The sequence below is a fragment of the Solanum lycopersicum genome, chromosome 4 (genome assembly GCF_036512215.1).
Source record: "Solanum lycopersicum chromosome 4, SLM_r2.1".
NCBI classification, from domain to species: Eukaryota; Viridiplantae; Streptophyta; class Magnoliopsida; order Solanales; family Solanaceae; genus Solanum; species Solanum lycopersicum.
Genome location: NC_090803.1, coordinates 51,203,788 through 51,223,586, shown reverse-complemented (window position 1 = coordinate 51,223,586; position 19,799 = coordinate 51,203,788). Strand labels below are relative to the sequence as shown.

At 35.5% G+C, this 19,799-nt stretch overlaps 1 protein-coding gene across 1 annotated transcript; it reads right to left on the bottom strand.

Annotated features, from left to right (window-relative positions):
• Positions 1 to 869: 869 nt before the first annotated feature.
• LOC101265228 (CASP-like protein 4D1) lies at positions 870 to 2,810 on the bottom strand. Its single transcript, XM_004237440.5, has 3 exons — positions 2,001 to 2,810; positions 1,584 to 1,686; positions 870 to 1,178 (listed from the first exon to the last, which is right to left on the bottom strand). Exons 1-3 carry the CDS (start codon positions 2,159 to 2,161, stop codon positions 990 to 992), a joined length of 453 nt encoding a protein of 150 aa, XP_004237488.1. The 5' UTR covers positions 2,162 to 2,810; the 3' UTR covers positions 870 to 989.
• Between the last annotated feature and the right edge of the window lie 16,989 nt (positions 2,811 to 19,799).

Genomic DNA, 19,799 nt, shown 5'->3' with positions numbered 1-19,799 from the left:
TCCTAGTATATTCTCACATCCATCACAACATCCATATTTTTCCAGCTTCCAAAACATGTCAACACTCTACCCCATGCAATATAGCCCGTAAAACTACCATTCTATAGATTTTACCTTTATGTTTCAACGTTACTTTTTCATCACACAAGTTTCTAGAGGAAATCCTCTATATGCCCATCCCACACCAATGCAGTGTGTTACATCATCGATCATCGAAATCTCCATTACCTTAAATTAAAGATCCCAAATATTTAAAACAACCTCTCTTGAGAATGACCTGAGACTCAAGTCTCACTTCCACGCTGACCACATGTGCAATATCATTGAACTTACACTCCAAGTATTCAGTTTTGGCACGACTCAACCTAATCCTTTAGACTTAAATGTTTATCTCCAAATTCATCCTGGTGTTAACTCCACTCCGACTCTCGTCAATCAACATAATGTCGTAAATGGATAAGAATTGATCTCCATCGTGATTAAGAAGTGATTTGAGTCTCCTTTTGTTCGTGCCGTAGTCTTAGTTCTATCACACATGTCTTCAATCACCCTAGTGTAACCCACATGTACGTATCTAGCCTTCAAGCATTTATATATATAAAACCTCCCTAGGAACTTTGCCGTATGTCTTAAATATGTAAAATATCTCTCTTCCTACAATGCTCCATCAGTCTCCTCACAAGGCGAATGACTTGTACAATTCTGTTAAAGAATGACAAAAGTTCACATCAGTGATTAATGAGATGGGTGAACTCTTTATAAGGCTTGGGCAATCCTCCTCTCTTTGAGCTAGCTTTTGGGGTGTGAATTAAGCCTAAGACCTAATTTCACAAATTCTTCTCATAACAATAATCATGCATATGCATTAGTTCTAGCAAAATACCACTTGCAGATAGATAGATACATTGTTTACAACATGGAGAGACTTGATAATGAAAATGAAAGAAAATTAATATATAGTACATGAAATGTTTGTTTGTATCAACAATTCAACCCTTTAGAGCAACATGTGAGGAAATGAGAGAGATAAGTGTGAAGAGAGTTGCTAGAAGAGAAAGGCCTGCAGATACAAAAATCTTATTGAAGAAACTAGTGGGCTCTAGGTCAGTTGAACGGCTCAATTCAAGTGTAAAACCAAATGTTGCAGCTGCTCCTGAAACCAATATATTTGCTATGATCTGCTTCAAAATCAACATGACAAGACCATTACAAACATATCAATTCATATAATACAATCACGTATAGAGGTGTTACATTGGAAATGATACTATTTTATATCCTGCAAGGTACTTCACTTATTAAAAATATTAGCATGTATGATATTTTGGAAAACGAAATACAATCAATTATGATCATTTCTTTTTATTGAAATTCAAAATTAATAGTCGATATTGAGATGGTTTCAAAAAATCTAATTTTGTTATGGTATAAAATTAAATATGCAAAAAATTGGTTTTGATATAAATTTTAAAAAATAACGGATTACAACTAATTAACCAAGCGTGTAAAACATTTTGAGGAGTTATGTAATAAACAAAGAGAATACAAACACATTTGGAAGATAAAATGGATGGTTTAATTACCATGTCACCAAATAGATCTAAAAGGCTAACTCCAATGCTTAATGAGAGTATTGTTTGAAAGAGATTATAGCCAATTCCCACGCCAATGCAAACCAGCATATAACTGCAACAATTGAGAAAAAAAAACAATATTATATCATATTATATTTTACAGATAATATTATTCTTAATTTAAAATATATAAAGTAGAACAATGAGAATTGTCACGAAGAGAATGGAATACTTATGCATAAACATGTCTTATTTCAATTGAACATCTGAAAACGGACTGAACACATAATGAAGTGTTTTAACCAGACATTTTTTATTCAAAATTTAGAAAACATACCTAATAAGAACATCTTATCATATGTTCAGATACTCAATTGAGAAACGATAAGACAGGGAAAATTATGACAAAGAAAATGAAATACTTACACATAAACACGAAAATCGGTAAATTTGATTTGAAGCTCATCATCAGAGTAGAAAAGGCGTTGAGTATCGGAATATTGAGAACTTGTAAGGAGGAGGATGAGTGATCCCACAAGGCAAATTAAGGCAACAAGTCTCACCACCAATATTACTGCCTTTCCCATCTTCTTCTTGTTAATTTTTCTCTTATTAATTTACAACTATTTAATCATCAAATTTGTCAACTATAATCACCCCCTCACGTTCAATGATTCCTCATATATACTTAATTTATTAGTTTTAATACTAAAGAAAATTAATTACTATTAGATAATTTTAGTTTTGTTTGTTAGGCTACATATACAGATATCTTGACAATTGTATATCTTGACAAATTCACAAAGAAAATTATACTAAAAAAAAATATAATATTTAATATAATTTGAACAATTGAAACACACAAATATATAAAATATCGAGAGAATATATTTTTTTCTAAACAAAAATCTTTAATCTAAATGGTTATTGTGTTATTATACTAAGGAATCATCTTCAATTTATGAAGTGCAAAACCTTGTATTCAGCAAAAAGAACAATCCTTTTTCAACCAAGTTCTTTTTTTTTTTTTTGAAATAAAATATTAACATGATAAAAATTCAAATAAAATAGAAATTTAATAGTCAAGATGAGCAAAATTCCATTAGAGAAATTTTTGTTACACCGTCCAAATGCCAAATCAGTTCATCAAAAAGTGTTTGTCATCTATATCCAGATAAGCTCTTCATATTCCGTAATATATGGGTCAAAAATAATTAGAATATGATTAATTTATGTGTTACGTATAACTGGATTGTGAACTAAAGTATGAAGTTCATCGTTGATGTCTTAGTCGTGTATGTCAATAACGTAGTACTTAAGTTAATCTACTTTATTATATTGGTCAAGTACTATAAATAATCATTTAAAACATGTTAGGTCAATAACGTGAAGGTGTCCTTCTTGAATATTTCCTTATTTTAATTTGTTTGTATTATTTTTGTATAGTCTGTTTAAAAAAAATGTGTCTTTCTTCTCTTTTTTTTTTGACAATTTTTTTTGTTCTAACTTTTCATATAATTGAAAGAAATATATATATGGAATTAAGATGATTTATGTTTATGGACCCAATATTACAATTTTACAACATAGAGAAAGATATATACCAAAAATGTATAAAATTTATGAGGATCTAATCAATTAGCTTATTTATATACGAAAACTTACATAAGAGAATTATAGAAACTATTATGATCATATAAGAGATTGTAAATCTGAATGGATCTTGGTCTATTATTGTTTGTTCACGAGGAACTCAATTATCAAAGCATCAAATAAATGATCAATCCAGTAGAATATACAAAATAAAAACAAATAAAAGACAACTCCAAGCAAGCGGGTTATCAATAGGCATCATGCAGCTGAAACTAACAATCGCAAACCTTAACACTATGTTTGGATCATTGTTATCCATTGTATTGTATTGTATTGTTACTATATTTACAATGTTTGTTTTGATTGTTACTTAAAATGTATTGTAATGTTTTGTTGAATTTTGTTGTTACGTATCAATGGAAATCCTTATTTTATGGAAAATCCAATTTGGTGTGTTCCCATTGTTAATTTCTTTTTTCAATTATATCTTTACATAATATTTTAAAATACTATTTTACCCTTTACCTTAATTATTTAAATCTAGCCAAACCTCCTACCCTAGAATAATTAAGAATATTTAAGTAAATTTATAAATTATAATACAGTACGATACAATCAAACCAAACAATTAAAATGTTACTAAAAAACAAACAATACAATCTAACCAAACATAGTATCTACCATACAAAACAATACAATAGAGTACAATACAATACAATATATTATGAAACAATGGGTAACAATGATTCAAACAAAGTGTAAATGATGACAAAAAAGACCACACACGCACGCATGCACGCACACGCACACACACAAACACACACACACGGACACGCACACGCACACATGCACACACACGCGCGCACACACACCACCCGCCCATCCACACCACCTAACCCCCCCCCCCCACACGCGCGCGCACACATACACACATCCATTGCTGATGTACACCGATAAAGAATCAAGAACCAAAAGTAGTATTTTCCATTATAGAGTACTCCATTATCATGATAAAAGGACTATGCACGGAAATCAAACTTTAAGAATCAAGAAGAATATTTTCCTTCTTACTGATAATCAACCATCATTCATTATTGGGAACATAAATATACAATTAACCATAAATATATTTGACTCATGACTAAGTATATAGGTAGGAATTCTTTTCAATTTATGTCTATTCACCTCACCCGTTAAGGATATCATATCTTTTTAGATTTTGCGACATCAGTTAGGGCATTCCTCCATCCTTGCACCTTCTGCATCCGCTCAACATCATCCTTGAAGGAATATTGATTGTATTGAAGTGTTAACCTAATAAGGGAATACATGGGAGATATATATAGGAGATATAGGAAGGAGTACTAATCCTAATAGGACTAGGATTAAGGAGTACTAATCTAATAGGACTAGGATTAGTACACAGTAAATACTAATATTATTTAATACTATTTGTTATTATCCCCCCTCAAGCTGAGCTGAGCGGAAGCGAACGGAAGCTTGAAACTGAGGTAATCGTGTTGTCGGCTCGGGAGAGGTTGGTGAGAATATCAGCCGGTTGTTCTTCAGTGGGTACATACTGCACAGTCATAGTGCCGGCCTGAACTTCATCGCGAACAAAGAGACAATCGGTATCAACATGCTTCATTCTGGTGTGTAGGACGGAATTCTTGGCCACACAGATGGTTGATTTGTTGTCACAATAGAGAGCAAGAACAGTGTGAGTGGCGCGGAGTTCGCGAAAAATATATGTGACCCACATGCTCTCATCAGCAAGAAGAGCAAGGGCGCGATATTCAGCTTCAGTCGAGGACCGAGAGACCTTGGGTTGTTTTTTTGTACACCAGGATATCAGGTTCGGCCCCAAAAAAATGAGAAACCCCAATGTAGATTTTCTGTCATTTTTATCATTCGCCCAATCTGAATCGGAGAAACCCCGAAGCTCCAAGTCCCTGGGTCGAATGAGTAAACCACGACCAAGAGTGCCAAAAATGTACCTGAGAATGCGTTTTAGACAATGGTAATCATGTTCACTTGGTTGATGCATGCGCTGAGCAACTCGGTTGACAGCAAACTGGATGTCAGGACGGGTAATGGCAAGATACTGTAGAGCCCCAATGAGGCTGCGGAAATGGGTGATATCGGCAAAGGGGGTGTCGGCTCTATTCGTAGACGAAGAGACTGCCATCGGTGTTGGTTGATTGGTGCATTTTTCTAGTCCATCTTTCTGCAACAGATCTCGAGCATATTTTGACTGATGAAGAAACAAGCCGCTGCCTGTCCGAGAGACCTCCATTCCCAGAAAATAATGTAACGGGCCAAGGTCCTTCATTTTGAAGGTAGTATGCATAGCTCGAGTGATATCCTGAATGAGAGCTGCAGTAGAGCCTGTAATAATGATATCATCTACATAGACAAGAAGAACGACTTTACCGTGTGCTGAATGTCGAGTAAATAGACTCGTGTCGTGTACGCAACACGTGAAGCCGAGTCCCTGGAGAAACGTTTTTAGAAGTGTGTACCAAGCACGGGGGTCTTGCTTGAGCCCATACAGAGACTTCTGGAGTTTGAAACATGTTTAGGGAAGCGGGGATCAACATAGCCCGGTGGTTGCGTCATGTAGATAGTTTCATCAAGCATGCCATGAAGAAAAGCATTGGAAACATCCAACTGATTGATGAGCCAATTGTTACGCACGGCGAGTGACAGTACCAGGCGAATGGTTTCCTGCCAAATAACAGGACTGAATGTCTCGGAGTAATCAAGCCCATACTCCTGATTGTAGCCTTTAGCAACCAAACGAGCCTTGTACCTGGAAATACTGCCATCTGCATTGTGTTTAATTTTGTACACCCATTTACAGCCCACTGGGTGCTGCCCATGGGGCTTAGGTACAAGAACCCAAGTTTTCTGATCAGTCAAAGCCTTAAACTCGTCATCCATAGCATGACGCCAATAAGCATTTTTTGAGGCAACAGAGTAGGTTGTTGGTTCACTATCGGGAAGGAGTGTATTTGGTAGTATGGTAGCCTGAAAGGTTTTGGGTTTAAAGATACCGGCTTTGCTACGGGTTAACATGGGATGAGTATTGGGGGGGGGGGGTGGCACGGGCGGTGGTGATTCGGGGGTGGCCGGGAAGGACCCAAAATGGATCGGATTGGAGATGTTATGGGTATGGGGTGGTTCGTGTTGGTTGTGAGTGTGGGTGGTGGTTGCGGGTGTATTGTGGGTGACGGTCGAAGAGGTGATGAGGGGTGGTTGGGTAATGGGTGGAGGTGTGGGGGAAGGTGGTGAGGGACCCTGTGAGTATGTTGGAAAAAGGGGAAGGACGCCAATGAATGATGTATTTGTGGAGGAGGAAATAGACTCGTAGGGAAACTCATTTTCGACAAATTTGACATGACGAGATATATAGACTTTATGAGTTTGTGGGTCAAGACAGCGATAACCCTTGGAGTTAGGATGATAGCCCAGAAAAATACAAGGACGAGATCGGGGTTGTAATTTGTGAGTAATATGAGGGTGTAGCCAAGGGTAGGCAAGACACCCAAAGACGCGGAGGTTGGTATAATTGGGAAGTTCTTGGTAAAGGAGTTGATAGGGTGATTTGTTGGAGAGAGTGTGACTGGCATTCTATTAATGAGGTAGTTTGCGGTGGCTAGAGCTTCTACCCAAAAGGAGACAGGGAGATGAGATTGATGTAGAAGAGTAACCACCGTTTCAATGAGATGGTGATGCTTACGCTCAGCCACCCCATTCTGTTCGGGAGTGTATGGACAGGAGGTTTGATGTATAATTCCCAGGGATTGCAGAAACTGTCCAAAGATGTTATTGACATATTCCTTTCCATTGTCACTTCGAAAAAGTTTAACATGAGAATTGAATTGTGTTTTGACTATTTTTTCAAAAGTGACAAAGGTGGTGTATGCCTGTGATTTGTGTTTTAGTAGGTACAACCAAGTGTATTTTGTAAAATCATCCACAAAACAAATATAATAGCGAAAACCAGCAAATGAAGGAACAACAGTAGGACCCCTTAGGTCAGAATGAATAAGTTGAAAAGGTGCAGTTATACGCTTCTCAGATAAAGTAAAAGGTAATTTATGAGATTTAGCAATTGAACAGGAGTCACAATTGTTTACATGAATGGAAGAAAAACCTAATTGAGACATTAAAGAATTTATTATTTGAGTAGACGGGTGACCCAGACGACTGTGCCACAACAGATTGTGGCCATCAGCTGAAAGAGCCACCGGAGCCACAGGAACGCTTTCTGAAACTGGGTGGGCAGGCGAACTTGTGCCAGGAAGAACGTACAGACCATGCTCATAGGGGCCCTGAAAAATCACCCTCTTGGTAGTTTTGTGTAGGATCTGAAAATCATTAGAGGTGAACAAGAGTGAGCAATTATTGTCTTTTGTGAATTGGTGAACTGAAAGGAGATTGGTTTTAATAGAAGGGACGTGGGTAAGATTACCTAGGTGAAAGATAGCGGTGGGGGTTTTAATGGTACCCGTGCCAGTGTGAGAAATATTAAGGGACTCACCGTTGCCAACAGTAATACCATTGGAGCCATGATATGGATTTGGAGCGTTAATCTTGGATAGATCAGAAGTAACGTGCATGTTGGCCCCAGTATCCAACAGCCATTCAGAGGAACGGCCGGCTTGAGATGCATAATTGGCACGGTTATCACTATTTCGGCTCTCCTCATACCGAAACCAGCAACGAACAGCGGTGTGTCCTGTTTTCTGACAGATTTGACAAGTTGGACGATCCCGCTCGTAAGTGCCCTGCCCGCCGCTGGAAGATGACTGCCCGCCGCTGCCGAAGAAGTGCAGGCTGTTGTTGCTGCCGTGCTGCTGACCATCGTACGATAGACGACTGCCCTGCCGACCGCCGCGCCCACGGCCTCCGCTGTTTCTACCGTAGCTGCCGCGGCTCCCCTGCCGGCCGCCACCATGCCCCCCGCGATAGTTCTGGCTTGGTGAGGGCGGCGGCCGGCTCCATAACAGCGGCTTCTCGGAGAAGAAGTTTGCTCTCCAGATCCACGTTGATTTCTTCACTTTTTAGCCACGAGGAGAGAGTAGCCAGGTCAACGGGCGTTGGACTGATGCGAACCGCCTGTTTAATGGAGGAGTAAGCTAATGGGAGCCCCCGAACGACGCACATGACGAGATCTTTTTCGGGAATAATTTCGTTCACGGTATCGAAGGCTGTGATGATGGTGGAGACCTCGTCTAAATACACCGCCATAGTTTTCGTGCCTTTGGTAATTGTGTGGAGATGATCACGCAATTGAAAAATATGAGAGTGGGAAATTGATGCATAGCGTGTTGCGAGGGCCGTCCACAGGGCTGAAGCAGTTGTGTAGGATCGGACGTGTTTCTAAACCATGGGAGAGATGACCGCAATCAAACATGATCGGATCTGGCCATCCACGGCTTTCCAGGCGGCATGGGCCAGATTGGTTTTTTCTAATTTGTCCGTGGCGGTGATGACTGCCGGCGGCGGTTCTGTGCTTCCATCGACGTATTTGAGAAGGTAATTTGCCTCAAGGGCTGTAAGAATGGTGATTTTCCATGTAGGGTAATTTATGTCTGATAATTTTTTGGGAATCAGGGCATGAAGATGCCTGAAAAGGAGTTTAACGGGATAAGGAAGTGAATCGAGAGGATCCACCTCGGTTGTTATGGCTGCCGCCGCCCAAGAGAAGAGAGGGAACGATCGGTGCCCTAAAGAGAGAAAAAAAACTAGAGAAAAGAAGATCTAGGTTTTCTGGCTCTTGATAACATGAAGGAATATTGATTGTATTAAAGTGTTAACCTAATAAGGGAATACATGGGAGATATATATAGGAGATATAGGAAGGAGTACTAATCCTAATAGGACTAGGATTAAGGAGTACTAATCCTAATAGGACTAGGATTAGTACACAGTAAATACTAATATTATTTAATACTATTTATTTAATATTATTTATTTAATACTATCTCTTATTAATCCTTATAGATCAATTTGTTTTTGGTAAATGTTTCTGCAATGCTCTCACTTTGGTAATCAACATGTGATGGATCTGTCACGCCCCGAGCCTACACCCTGGACGTTGCCGGTACCCAATGACCATTGTTATCCTTGAGCTAGCCCTTGGCCTGACTTACTTAACTAAGTGGAACACTTAACTCAATATTAAACAAGAATAATCCTCACAAGGATAACTTAAAATAAAATATCTTGGCCAAAGTGGCACTTAAGTCTCAAAATAGAATATCTGAAACGCAAGATAAAGAAAGACTAAAAATCGACTATCTGACTGATTATCTGTTTATGGAGCCTCTATGATACTAAGATGAATGTTCGAACAAACCCCGCGACATTCTATAAAAGAAAATACTAGAAAGCGATAAAAGAGTCCTCTAGAATGCCAGGAGGTACACCACTGACTCTGAGTGCTCAAGCTAGATCAATGATGCACTAGATGCTGATCCTAGTTACTTGTGCTACATGATGTAGGCCAACCGACATCAATACATTGAATGTACGAGTATGCGAGTTGGAATGCTAAACAACAACTTAAGCTTGAAAATAAGTAGGAAAGAAACACTTATCTTTGTTCTGCCCAACTCATGGATACTCAACTCAACATATAAAGCAGTAAAACACATGTCATATATATATATATATATATATATATATATATATATATATATATATATATAACTTTAAAGCAACTGAAACAATCTTAGTTCATTAAAAATAAAAAAAATAACGAACTTAAATTTAGTCATTTGAAGCAATTTAACTTCTGTGGGAGATTCTCTAACCAACAACCATCACTATGAGTCCAAGTTATGACATAACGCTTTACCTCACGCTGCCAAGCACCATCATATACCTTGCCATCTATGTAGGACCTTACTTAACTTAGTGGATCCACTAGCTTAACTTTTGTGGTCATCTAAAAAGTATGACCCGTTAACACCCATGATGGTTACATGGTTTACATGGAGACTTGAGTTAATATGAACTCTCATTCCCACATCGGTGCTCAATACTACTCTCAAAATATACTTAAGCTCATGCTTTTAAAAACAACTTCTTTTCTTTGGGTTGAGATAATTGCTCAACACTTAGCTTTAAAAAGCTCTCTTGGAATCGATGTTCCCTTTTTCTTGTTCAAATATCTTTTGGGAAATCTTAGTTCCTCTTAACTTAAATGTAGGAAATTTACAATTTTTTAGGGAATACTTAGTTCCCTTATAACCTCTGAGAAATGAACTCAAATCTTTACTCTTTGCTTAACTTGAAAACTTAAGACTTACTCAACTCTTAGGGAATACTTAGTTCCCTTATATTTGTTTTGAAGGAAAAACTCAACTTGTTACTCTTTACTTTAACTTGAAACTTGATCCTTAAAACTAAGTTAAAACGTTAAGTAAAGACTCTTGAAAAAACTTTAAGAACCTTGCTTTGGACTAACTTCTTAACTTTAGACTTGACCCGTAACCTTTTTGACTTTGATATTAGCTTTCCTTGAATTGGACTATGGATTCAAGGTTATTATTTGTGTTCTTTGATGATTTCTAGGAGTTTAGAAATCATTTGAAGTAATTAGAATCATTTGAAGGTGTTAAAGTACCTTAGAAGGACTTAAAAATCTAAACTATGAAAACTAGGCAAAAGACGTCGATCCGAGCGCGCTATGCCAAACCAGTTGGTCTGTGGCACCATTTTGGCGCACTGCAGGCGCAACGCCCCTAGCCTTCTGGCAGATGGGGCGCCCCACGTTAGGTGCTACATGGAAGCGCCTGAACGTCTTTCTTCTCTCATTTTCTGATCCTAAATTGCCTTAACTTTCATAGTTCTATCCCCAAACCCTTAGGATCATCACTACCTTTGATACCCAGTAAATCTAACTCGAAAACAACATCGAAACTACAAATCAACATCAATGGGCATTCAATTAACTCAACCAAACTAGGGGATTCGACAAGACTCATCAAGAATTCACTTCTAATCATGTAAACAATTCTAAAGTTTCTGAAATGCAACAAGATTCGTGTGCGGACGCATTAACCCAACAATAAAGATCTCACATACCTTCATAAGGATCACCCCCGACGAAAACCACTCGAAGTTCTTGACTTTTTTCCCTTCTCTTCTTCTTTTCTCTCTTCTCCAAGCCTTATGCGTGATTTGATTTTCCAAAACTGTCTTACGGCTTATTTTTACCCCTAATAAACCCTTAAAACTAATTAGGAAATAAATGGGTGAAAAAGTCAGTTATCCGAAATTGGACTTTCCTCACTTCAACAACCCGACTTACAATAGACATATCTCCCTCATACGATATCAAAAATGCGCAAACTCAGCGGCGTTGGAAAGAATTCTCCAAGGGCATTCCAAACATATCAATAACTACCTCTAATTCATCTTTATCTAGGAGTTATGACCATTTGAAAATGAATAAAGCTCACTTTCTTAACTTAGAAAATTTTCCAGATTTTCCTTTTTCTTTCCATAAAATATTATTTTTAGTTTCTTAGCTATTTTGGGCTACGATATGTTACAGGATCCACATAACAGAAGATTGGTTGTAGACAATAAAATCTGCATCGATAAAATAATAATTAAGAACGAAAAATTATGCAACAATCGTTTTGTTATTTCAAAGTGTAAGTGTTACAATCTCTATGATTTCTCTGAATTCACCTTTTGAAATATATATTCAAGGTCTCTTGATCTTGTCCTTGAATATTTGATGAACTTGGGATTTAGCTTTATCTTGATCTTGACTTCTAGTTGAATTCAAGGGCTTCAAGCTTGATCTTGAATCCCGCGGTCTTGATCTTGATCGCTCTTGAACTTGAACTTTATCTTCATCTTGACTTCTAGTTGTATTCAAGGGTTTCAAGCTTGATCTTGAATTTAGCAGTCTTGATCTTGATCGTTCTTGAACTTTAACTTTATCTTGATCGATCTGGAACTTGAACTTAATGTTGATCTTGACTTCTTCAAATCCTGAACTTGAACACTTGAATTCTCGAATTCTTGAACTTTTAGCTTGTAGAGAAATTGCGGCTTTTGATCCACGAACTTTTCTAGGTTCTTATTCGAATTCTTGGTTCTCTTTTTCTGAATTATGAGACCGTTATTTATAGTTTTAAAATAGATGGATATGACTGGAAAAGGACTCCTTTCGACCAATCAAATTTAAATGATATGACATATGAGATTTATGGAGCAGACTTTAATTAAATCTATATTTATTATATTTAAATAATTAACTCAATTATATTAATCCATAATTATTTGGACTAACATATTCATAAATTTAATATAATCCAAATTATTTTATAAATTTATGTTTGATAAATTTTAAATGACTACAAATGCCCCTTCTTCGAGTCTTGTCGAGACATTTTATCTTTCAAAGACTAGGATTGAAGAATTTAAAGATTGAACTTGATTTTAAAGGATTTGAAGACTTCAACTTGCAAGCTTAAAGAATTTGAAGACTTCAACTTGCCAACTTAAAGAATTTGGAAACTGCAACTTGCAGACCTGGAGAATTTGAAGACTTCAACTTGCAGACTAGGAGTATTTGAAGAATTTGAAGGCTTTAACTTGAAGACTCTGATTTGCACACTTGAAGAATTTGAATACTTCAATTTGCATACTTGAAAATTTTGAAGACTTTAACTTGTAGGTTGGAAGATTTGAATACTTTAACTTGTATACTTGGAGAGTTTGAAGACTTCAACTTGCAGGCTTGAAGAATTTGAAGGCTTCAATTTTGCAGATTGTGATCTTGCTGACTTGAAGAATTTTAAGACTTCAATTTGCAGGCTTGACAAATTTGAAGTCTTTAACTTGCAGAGTTGAAATATTTGAATATTCAAACTTGTATACTTTGAGAGTTTGAAGACTTCAAATTACATACATGGAGAAATGGAAATTTTCAAGACTTCATCATAACAACTTTTATTCATAAGGGTTTGCCCCTATTGAGTCAATACCATTGGTGCAAGTCTATAGTTTTTGAAATATTACTCTAAGTTTTGAATTTCATGTGATAGATCAAGTGAGAACAATTGTCTTTTTGAAACTCATGCAACTGAACATAGAATATGGTGTCAAAGTATCTATGTACCTTAGTGAAGAGGATCAAGTCACAACGTAGTTCTAGGAGGGTATTTTTTTATGTGTAGTACATAATTGATACTCTTATGAGCCAAGAGTGACATGCAGTTTAGGCTCATACCTTAGAAGCATTTCAAATTGAATATTTAACTCTAATTTGAAGAGCTTTGTGTCAATTTGAGTTCGTATTATAAGGAGCATTTCAACTTAAAGATTTAACTCAAATTTGAAGAGCTTTCTGACATATAGTTTATGCTCGTGTTTCAAGGAGTATTTCAGCTTGAAAATTTAACTCAAATTTGAAGAGCTTTATGACATATAGTTTATGCTCGTGTTTCAAGGAATATTTCATCTTGCAAATTTAACTCAAATTTGAAGAGCTTTGTGACATACAATTTTAGCTCGTGTTTCAAGGACCATTTCAACTTGAAGATTTAACTCAAATTTGAAGTGATTTGTGACATATAGTTTAAGCTCGTGTTTTAAAAAGTATTTCAGCTTGAAGATTTAACTCAAATTTGAAGAGCTTTTCAACTTGGAGATTTAGCTCAAAATTGAAGAGTCTTGAGATATACAGTTTAAACTCGTGCCTCTAGGAGCAGCATAACTTGCACTTTGAGCTCATGCATTAAGGAGTGTTGTTACTTGTTGTTTAAACTTGTGTGTTGAGGAACGTTGTAACATCTTACAATTTATGCTCATGCATTAAGGAGCGTCTGAATATACATTGACTCTTCAAAATCATCTTCGGATGCATACTTGCCCCCACTTTGGAGTTCTTCTATATCATCTTTACGAGATCTATAGATAGGAGATTTTTCATGATCTCGTAAGGTCATGCTTAATTACATGTCATGTGAACGAGTTTCCAACTCTTCGAATGTATTGGACTTTAATCTTTACAAAATGTAGAGAAAACCCCAGTTCATGCCTTGGATGCAGATTTCAGTGCTAGAAGTTTCACTAAGACAATCTTTGCAGTTGAGGCTCAGACTACTCCAGCGATTAATAAAGTCAACAACTAGCTCATCTTTTAAAAGAATAAATGAAGAACAATATAGAAAATCTTCTTCTTGTTTTTCTGAATGAGTATAACTATACAATTAGGTTGTATTTATACAAGAAAGATGACATCTAATGGTAAACCCTAAAAGAATTGAATATTCTCAAGATCAAATGGAAAAAGGAAAAAAGGAAAAGGGCCTAAAATACCCTTGAAGTATTGAAAATGGTACAAAATTACCCTTCATCCACCTATTGGCTCCAAAATGCCCTTTTCATCCACCTATAGGCTCCAAAATACCCTCGCCATCCACCTTTGGGTTAAAAATTGACCACTTCTTTAATTTTTTTAAAATTAAACTCTTTAAATATTTTTTAAAAACTTGGAGTTTAATTATTGGTTATAATTTAATTTATTAATATAATTTATAAACCAACCCACTACCCACTCATTACTAACTAAACCTCACCCAATCAATAATCCAATTATAATATCAAAATTGTCATAAACATTACTAAAACACGATGAAATTATAGATTCCTGAAAGGGACATTCAAAATTATTCGAGTCCGAATCGACGCCCCAATTAAATTTATGTTGAGCCGCTTATTTAGGAAGACACTTTCAATAGGATTTTCTTTCAAGATTGAATTAAAAATTTATGATTAAAGGTAAAGAAGTAATACATCCCGAATTAATTCATGCACTTTTTAAATATAATTTTATAAATATTTATGATTTATTTTAAAACCTTTAACACATTATTTTGAAGAAAGAGTTACCTATGAAGTAACATCACATAATTGAGACGTAAGAATATTTAAGATGAACATAGTCAAACTTTTAAATTTATCGTTAATTTTATATTTAGACACTTGACTGTATGATAAGTTACTTCTATCGATATTTTCCCCTTTAATTTTTAAAAACACTCAATTGGCAGTAAAACTTTTCTGTTGTTGCATTAATAATGTGACAGGTTTATTAATTTTGAGGGGATTAATTAGTAATGAATGGGTAGTGGATTGATTTATAAATTATACTAATAAGTTAAATTATAACAAATAGTTAAGCGCCACGTATTTTAAAAAATATTTAAATAGTTTAAATATAAAACAGTTAAATAAGTGGACAATTTTGAACCAAAAGGTGGATGACAAGGGTATTTTGGACCCAATAGGTGGGTGAGAAGGGTATTTTGGAGCCAATAGGTGGATGGAGGGTAATTTTATACCATTTACAATACTTTGAGGGTATTTTAGGCCATATGTCAAAAGAACATTTACATGAAAAAATTATAAAAGGAAAAAGAATTTCTCCATATCTTCTATGTATGTACAGAATATATGAAAATAAATCCAATAGCCTCTCTCAAGTTGGAGGGGAAGAACAAAACCCCCAACTTGCTTAAAAGTTGATGATGCACGGGTCCGGTCAAGGACTTGGTATAAGATGTCAGCTAGCTGTGAAGAAGATCTGACATAAGATAAAAAAATTAAGTCGGCGAGATATTATTGATGGACGAATTGACAATCAATTTTGACATGTTTTGTCCATTCATGGAAGATTCGATTTTTTGCGATATGAATTGCAGCAAGACTGTCAGAGTGAAGAGGTAATGGTAAGTAGATCGGAATTAAGAGATCAAATAGGATAACCAACCAAGCAAGCTCAGCTACAATCCTCCTCATAGATCTATACTCAACGGCAAGTACCCAAGTTGGAGCCACAAAAAGCCATCAATTTTAAAGAAGCAGATACAAACATACATAGACAAGACCAGGATCATTGAGAAAATAACGAAGAACCCGTAAAGTTGCTACAAGATAAGGTTCACAAGGATATTGCATATATTGACTCAGATGCTACATTGTAAAGGATAAATCAGGCATTGTATGTGTGAGATAATTGAGCTTACCTAACAAACGCCAATAAAAAAGTAGGTTACGAAAATCCCTTGATTTGCTAGTACTTGACATTAGGATCCAAAGTTGAAGAAACAGGAGACTAAAATAAAGAATCAAACTCATGTAGTAAGTCCAATGTGAATTTCCTTTGGGAAATAATCATACCAGTAAGTTCTCTCACAAATTCCATCCCAAGAAAATAATGCAACTCACCGAGATATTTAATTTGAAATTCTTTGTCTAGAAAGAGTTTTAAAGCCTGCAATTCAGCTTCATTATTTCCTGTCAACAATATGTCATCCACATATACTGTCACAATAGAAATAAAATCGGCAGATTTCTTAAAAATTAGAGAATATTCATTCATACAATGACTAAAACCTTTAAATTGAGAGCAAAACTGAGTTTAGCATACCATTGTTTGGATGCTTTCTTAAGTTCATAAATTGATCTTTTAAGCAAACAAACATGGTTAGGAGAAGGAGGTGCAAGACCAGGAGGAAATTTCATGTAAACCTCTTCATTTAAATCACCATGTAGAAAAACATTGTTCACATCTAATCGAAACACACCCCGTTCATTCTTTAGTGTAATAGCTAAAATACACCTGATGGTGGTTATCTTGACTAATGGCAAAAAAGTTCATTATGATCAATACCTTCTCTCTGCACATCACCTCTAATGACTAATCTAGCTTTTAGTCTTTCAATACTTCTATCAAAGTGTTGTTTTACCTTATAAACCCATTTAGATAGCAAATCCTTCTAACCTGTAGGCAGCACAACAACATCCTATGTGTTGTTAAGGCTTAAAGTTGTAAGTTATTTATCCATGGCTTCCTGCCAACTCGAATGTTGAGCTGCCTGAATATGCTAGCTGGTTCATGCATACAAGTAATGGAATTGAGCATGACTTGATTTTTAGAAGATAAATCACTAAAAGATGAAAGACTCTGGAGTAATTGACTTAGGAAACATAAATAAGTCACATCAGTAAGATGGAGAACATTGCAAATATAGTCTTCTAGGTAATCAAGTTTCTTGTGAAATCTGGTAGATTTTTTTAGTATAGTTTGAACGACATGTAATGGAGAAGAAGGTATAAGGGATATATCAAAAGAGGAATTGATATGTGAAGTAACATTGGAAGGAGACAGAGATTTAGAATGACTAGTAGATATGAGGATATTATCAAAATCAGAAGAACAATCAAAATTTTAATTTGATGTGGAAAATGAGATTCTAAGAGATAATCAGAAGAGATGGTAGTAGTAGAAGGAAATTAATTAGAATGTAAATCATATTGTGATGAGAAAGTTAAAAATAACATTCCTAGAAACTGAAATTTTCTTGGTTTGTGGATCCAACACTTTGTAGCCCTTTTTTCCATATGGATATCCTATAAACACACAAGGTGAAGCTTTAGGGTCAAATTTAGTTCTATGTAAAGGAAGCATAGAGACAAAACACAAGCTACCAAAAAACTTAAGATGAGAATAAGATGGTTTAACTTTGAACAAAACCTCAAAAGAAGTTCTTGAATTCGAAACACTGGAATGAAATCTATTTATAAGATAAGTAGATGTTAACAAGCATTCCCCCAATAACCAGTACGAAGGTGAGATTGATATAAAAGAGCTCTTGATGTTTTCAATAAATGTTTGTGTTTTCTCTCCACTACTCCATTTTTCTATGGAATGTGGACACAAGTAGTCTGATGAAAAATTCCCTTGAAAAGAAAAAAAATTAGATTGTTTCCCACAACCTAATTCAAAAGCATTGTCAGTTTTCATGATTTTAACTTTGGAATTGAATTGTCTTTCTACCATATAAATAAAAAAAATTGAAGAACAGAGAAGGAATTTGATTTAGTCCCAAGTAAATAAGTCCAAGTAGCTCTACAAAAATCATCAACAATTGTAAGAAAATATCGATACCTATCATGTGTGGTAGATTTATAAGGACCCTAAATATCCACATGAATTAAGTCAAAAGAAGCCTTGGTACAAATAGAACTAGAAAGAAAAGATAATTTTGATTGTCTTGTCATAGGACAAATACCACAAGGAGAAGATAACTTTGAACAAGATTTAGAAAATTGAAAAACGTGCTTCATATTATTCATTGGCATATGGATTAATCTATAGTGTCGTAGCTTCTCTTTTACATTGGAATCAAAGAAACTAGAACAAGAAGAACACACATTTATTAAAGAACTTGAAAATGATAGAGTATGAAGACTGGAACTCGGTAGACTCTTTGTAGAAACTGTTGGTTGACTTGACTTGACAACAAGCGCCAGATGCCTCTTCAGTGAAGGCCCTTGTAACATGAAACAAGAGTTAGGGGTAAAAATCACATATTTTTGAAGTTGTTTACATAGATAAGATTGAATTTGAGAGGAGGAATATAAAGAACATTTTGCAGATTTAGGTTGGATAAAAGAGAAACAGTTCTTGAATGAGTAACCTATACTTTATGAGAATTAGGTAGAGTTACCATGATAAGTTTAGGTAAAAATTGAAATTACTGAAAAACTTCTATCAAAAGTCATATGATCAGATGCTCCACTATCTTATATCCAAGAATAAGTGTCAACTTTTAACAGATAAGTAAAAGAGTTAAAGAGCTTGGTCATGCCGGCACAAGTGAGGTTTGCATATGGATTAGTAGATGCATCATTCTTTTGATTTAGTTTCTGCAGAAGTGCAGAAGTTGTGCCACATTTCTTGACTGAGAGAATTCACATTTGAATTATTTTTCACTCCTTGATAAGTACCTTCTCCTGTAATAAAAACATTGCTTGCAATAGTACCCTTTTGATACTTCTTAGATTTAGTAAACTTAAAATCTGAAGGAAAATCATAAATTTTATAGCACTAGTCAATATTATATCCTGTCTTCTTACAATAGTTGTACACCAAAGAAGATTTCTTTATGGAATTTCCTTGTTGAGTTTTGTAATCATTGAAGCTCCTTTCTCCTACATTACCAACAAATAAGGATGATGATTCTCCTGGATAAGCAAGAGTAGCATGAACTTTCCTTTGTTTTTCATCTTGAGTAACAAGAGAATAAGTCTGACCAATTGTAGGAAGAGGGAAAGATAACAAAATATTACTTCTACCCCCTATGAAAGTGTCATTTAGACTATGGAAACTTTTCATCTTGATGAGATTTTATACTCTTTTCTTTTTCTCCACAATACACTCACAACTACAAGCAGAAATTGTGTTTAGTGCATCTAACTCATCCCATAAACTCTTCATTTTTGTTAAATATGAATTTCCATGAACTATAGCATATAAATATTTTTGAAGTTGAAACAATTTGGCACCATTAGCCTGACCAAATCTATCTTCCAAGTCAGACCACAAGACTTTGGCGCTTTGGGAGTACAAGACAAACTCAACAATTTCTTTTGAGAGAGAATTGAGTAACCATGACAAGACCATGTCATTACATCTTGACCAAACCTTTTAAAGAGTTATATCAGTAGGAACGACTAGGAATCCATCAACGAATCCTAATTTTCTTCGCTCAAAGGGTTATAACAACAACCCTTCTCCAGTCACCATAA